Genomic DNA, 5,170 nt, shown 5'->3' on the forward strand with positions numbered 1-5,170 from the left:
TTTTTCAATTTAAAGTTATATTGATGTGATAAGTTTTACCTAACGAATTATCAATTATACTATTAACACCGGTCTCATGTGATATGTTATGTAGGCTGTTTATATTCAGCCTAAAAAACGGATTTAATGAGCACATTTTTTAGACAATTTGTCTGCATTTTATTAAAAAAAAACTTACTTTAAATTAATCTAAATTATCATGATTTTTTTCTTAATTATTTTTTTTAATAAACAAAATTAATTAATAGCTGATGCATTTCATAATCTAAATTTTGCTTCAAATTATTAAATATAATCCGCACTTTTATTTTAAATTTAGGTATTTCATATTTTGAGATATTATTTAACAAATAATAATAAATTAAATGCAAATTTACATCATATATATATATTAAAAGATAAACATTAAATTTTTGAATTTTTAATTCCCATGATTATCATGTTTAATTAATTACAATTAACTTAATTACCAAGGCTCATGCAAAACAAGAAAAATCTTGACGTGGCGTAAAACCAGGGCGATGACGTGTTAGTACCAAACTCCCGGGCCCACTAATTTAAAACCAAACAAAATCCCCAGATTACCCCTGAACTAAACTTTCAGATCCACCACTAATACGCCTCGAGATCGGTGTTATCATCTCAACACAAATCTTGATCCAATCTTATCCACTTCGAGATCGTGATGCTCTAAAGATTTATATATATATATATATATATAAATAACAAACCGCTTCCAAAGCTTTCGATCACTACGAAAGCGCTTTCCCTGTTCCCATTGTCGTATTCAAATCGCATCTCTCGAGATCTCGGCAATGGCGGCGGGCCGGAGGAGGGTTCTGGTCACCGGCGGGGCGGGGTTCATCGGCACGCACACTGTGCTGCAGCTCCTCAAGGATGGTTTCGATGTCGCCATCATCGATAACTTTGATAACTCTGTAGAAGAGGCTGTGGATCGGGTGAGGGAGCTCGCTGGAGCGGATCTCTCTAAGAATCTCAAGTTCTATCTGGTGAGCTTAGGGTTTGGGTGTTTAGTTTTCGTTGGATTGTTTTTGTGTTTGGTGTTTGATGAGATTTTGGTGTGGTTTTTCTAGGGGGATCTCAGGAATAAGGAGGATCTCGACAAGGTTTTTCTCTGAGAATAAGTGAGTGAGTTTTTTATTTATTTATTTATTTATTTGGATTTGATGTGCATTGATGTATGAGTATTTTTGGGAGATCTGGATCTCATTGTTTAAATTTTTTTTATTATTGTTGGAGTTGATTTTTAATGCTTGTGATCTTTGGGTTCTAGTTTGCGATTTAAGATGTTTAGATTTTTTGTTTTAATTTGTGAGGTGCTTTGCTTCTTTTGTTCTTTGAGTGAAGTCATCAGTATGAATAGAGGAAGGATGAAGTTCACAGAATGCTTTTGAGTTTAAACTTAACTTGTTTTCTTTTTTTAGAATATAGTTGTAATACCTCTGATTGGGGAGGGGAATGAATTGCCAACTATTGTTGGGGTGGTATATGCTGATTGTGTTAGATGTGTATTTTTTTGATTCTCTTCTCCCTTAATTATCAATAGTAACTTTTTCCTATGGTTATGGTTTCATTTAGAAGTTAGGCTTCCTGAATTTAGAGGGGAACAAATTCTATGGTGTGGAAGAGCTTCCCTTTATTGTTTTTAGGATTATATTGCACTTAAAAATGTAATATTCCTGAGAAAGTTTATTGTTGGGCGCAAGATATAAAGACGATTAGGAAAGATGGAGAAATTTTAATGAAGCACGTGTGCATCTGTAGCTAAATGTTAATATTCTAAATATAATTATTGACATACAAAGTTTTGAATGTTATTTTCCTATTGTAATGTTTATGGTGAATTGGTGATCTCATTTACCTTGGAGTAATGGGAATTTTGTTATATTTTGCTACTCTTTGTTTATTGTTCGGATAAGTAGATTTTTATACCTCAAGTTACGAGGTTCAAGTCTTTGTTTGTTGTCAAAACTTGATTTATCTTATTATCTTTGTTTCTTTCCTCTAATCTAAATTTTTTTGAACTAATTTTAGTTTTATATTATATGTTCTTCCTGTTTATTTATATACCGTAGAAGTATAGTATTGTCAATATCCTTGCTGTAAATTTTATTTTCCTGACTATGTTATATCATTGATTGCGCAGATTTGATGCTGTGATGCATTTTGCTGGGCTGAAGGCTGTTGGCGAAAGTGTTGCAAAACCTTTTCGATACTTTGACAACAATTTAGTTGGCTCCATAAATTTATACAAGACTATGGAAAAATATGGTTGTAAAAAGGTTTGCCTCCACCTCTTCCCTTGACTGCCAGTCATGGTTGCTAGTTGTCTACGTTTTTGTTTTCTGACTCATCTTTTGGTTTGATAGTGCAAATTCCATCCTCATATTTTTATCTAAAATAATTGTTTTGGAACCTTGATTTCTCTATGTGCTTGTGAGTGACTCAGCGCATTGCGAGCTTCTTCTTTTCACTAAATCTCTGGTGAATGCCATCTCTTAATCATGCTTATATTCTGACTCTCTTTATCTCAACAGAGTTTGCATCATTGGCAACTTTTTAATATGCCATGTCTTTAGTCTTTTTCCGTTGATGTATGCTGACTTGCACAATATGATACTTTCCATGCTAGCTGGTTTTTTCTTCTTCTGCTACTGTTTATGGGCAACCTGAAAAGATTCCATGTGTTGAAGATTTTGAGCTGAAGGCCATGAATCCATATGGTCGGACTAAGGTATGTCTAAGGTTTTTTTTTTTTTACTAAATGATTGAAGGACAATATGGTTTTTAATTATGTGTAAGATGTTTAATGTGCCAGGATAGACAGAAACCTTTCATATGGATAAATTCACTAGCAGATTCTCAGCTTTTAGTTTTTTGTTGTGGCTGTACTAGTTGTTTCTTGAAGAGATAGCTCGTGATATTCAAAACGCTGACCCTGAGTGGAGTATAATTTTATTACGATATTTCAACCCGGTTGGAGCTCACGAAAGTGGACGGATTGGTGAAGACCCAAAGGGAATTCCAAATAATTTGATGCCTTACATCCATCAAGTTGCTGTTGGCAGGTTGCCTGAGCTAAATGTGTATGGTCATGACTACCCAACGAAGGATGGCAGTGCGGTAAGTGGGCTTCATCATGACCCTGAATGAATAGATCTGCCATTTCCCATGTTTTTGGTACATACCTGTGCAATAGTGACTTTGACGCCCAAGTTCTTGTTCCTAATTTGAATGCGACTTTGGTAAACTTCTTAACCATTAATTTAAATGCTAAGCATGAGAACCTGGTAATAATTTTCCTGTTCCAATTAAGGTATTGAAGTTGGTAAACTGATATGTAATTATCAAGTATGAATACCTTTTCAGTCCACATTGAATATTTGTTTTCAGTTGGCAAGTTTTAGTTTGAAACTCCGACATTGATAATTGTACTTTGCATATCAAATATCATTGTATATCAGTACAATATTTGCATGTTTGGGCCATAATTATATCACATCATATTGTTTTGTGCAGTTATTAAAATTTTCTGAAAATTTGCTCACATTTAGTCAAACTTATATCATTACTGGAATTTTATTAGTTCAGATAATGCATCATTTTATTTCACATAAATGGACCTTTCTTTAGATCTTTATGCTTGAAAGAAAAAAATAATAATAATAAAAACATTATGTCTTTGTGTTGTTGTATGTTTATCCAGCATAGCCATTTTGCATGAACCTTCCATTAACGAGTTATTAGATGTACAAGATGCTTCCATGCTTTATTCTCTTGTTTGTGTTATTATTCTTGAATGCAGAATAGAATACCAGCCTCTGAAAGTGAAAAGTGAAATTAACCAATTATTTTGATCTAATTGGTACTTTAATGGTCTAGGTTCGTGATTACATCCATGTTGTGGACTTGGCTGATGGTCACATTGCAGCTCTCCGAAAGCTTTTTGCCACTGAAAATATCGGTACCATTCTTTTTGTTGCCCTATTTCCTTTAGTTCAATCCCCTTCTATACATATCTAATCACAACCTGTCTTGATCTTCAGGCTGTATTGCCTACAACTTGGGAACAGGATGCGGTACATCTGTGCTTGAAATGGTTGCTGCATTTGAGAAGGCCTCTGGCAAGGTTAGTAGTATTAGGTTCTATTTCCACATTAGATACTTTATATATTTAATACAGTGTCATTCACTCTTTCTTATTATGTGCAGAAAATTCCGATCAAGCTGTGCCCTAGGAGATCTGGTGATGCTACTGCTGTTTATGCTTCTACTGAGAAAGCACAAAAAGAACTTGGTTGGAGGTAAGCTCCTCGAAAACTTGGATAAACCCCTGCTCGATTCCACTTTAATGGAATTTATAGTTCTATCATATGGTTTACAGTAAACTAATGCAAATTTCAGAAAAGAGAAATGTACTAGATTCTTCATCCATTCTCTACATTGTATTAGCTTTTGCTGTTAGAAAGAAGGAAGCCTTAAAATTAAGTTTCATTTCTGTTTGAGGACTTAGATCAAATTAAGTTTCTCTTTTTAATCGAATTGTTTTAAATGATTTTTGTAGGGCAAAATATGGAGTGGCTGAGATGTGTAGAGATCAGTGGAATTGGGCAAGTAAAAATCCCTATGGTTATCAAAGGAAGCCTTGAACAATAAGTAGATTCTTTTCAGCTAAATGAAGTAAATAATTCTTCAATTGTTTAGACAAGTCAAAAAGAAATAATGGGAGCAATAGTTTAGCTCATGTATGTCTTCTGTTTTTCTTTAGGGTTTTTGCCATGTATTGGTTAATTTGGTTCGGTTACCATTGGTTTCATATGTGGGTGAAGTGGTTAATCACAAGGCTACTAGTCTCTTATGGACAATCCTTACTGCAAAGCATGTTATTGTTATCTAATGCTTTTATCTAATTTTTATTATCTTTTCTATTTATTTATCAGAGTGCAATAAATCACTGTTTCAATGAGGCTTGTAAATAAATCACAGCTATGTATATATATATTTTTATAATGTTGACATAATTACTAGTATTACTTAGAGATCTTTAATTGTTAGTATGTCATCAAAATCCAGACAACTTTTATTTTCTAACTTTTATAATTTAAAAATTTTAAATTTTAATTTTCTCATACTTAAACCCCAAAGAACA

General features: G+C 33.3%; 1 protein-coding gene across 1 annotated transcript; it reads left to right on the forward strand.

Moving 5' to 3' along the window:
- The first annotated feature begins 744 nt into the window (after positions 1-744).
- On the forward strand, positions 745-4,953 carry LOC120279547 (bifunctional UDP-glucose 4-epimerase and UDP-xylose 4-epimerase 1-like). The gene is given in 9 exon segments (XM_039286470.1): positions 745-1,010; positions 1,095-1,153; positions 2,168-2,303; positions 2,654-2,755; positions 2,917-3,144; positions 3,904-3,985; positions 4,068-4,150; positions 4,234-4,325; positions 4,586-4,953. Coding segments are annotated over 9 exon segments (1,062 nt in total). The 5' UTR covers positions 745-815; the 3' UTR covers positions 4,671-4,953.
- The last annotated feature ends 217 nt before the right edge of the window (positions 4,954-5,170 follow it).

This window comes from Dioscorea cayenensis, chromosome 16, assembly GCF_009730915.1.
Source record: "Dioscorea cayenensis subsp. rotundata cultivar TDr96_F1 chromosome 16, TDr96_F1_v2_PseudoChromosome.rev07_lg8_w22 25.fasta, whole genome shotgun sequence".
Lineage (NCBI taxonomy): Eukaryota > Viridiplantae > Streptophyta > Magnoliopsida > Dioscoreales > Dioscoreaceae > Dioscorea > Dioscorea cayenensis.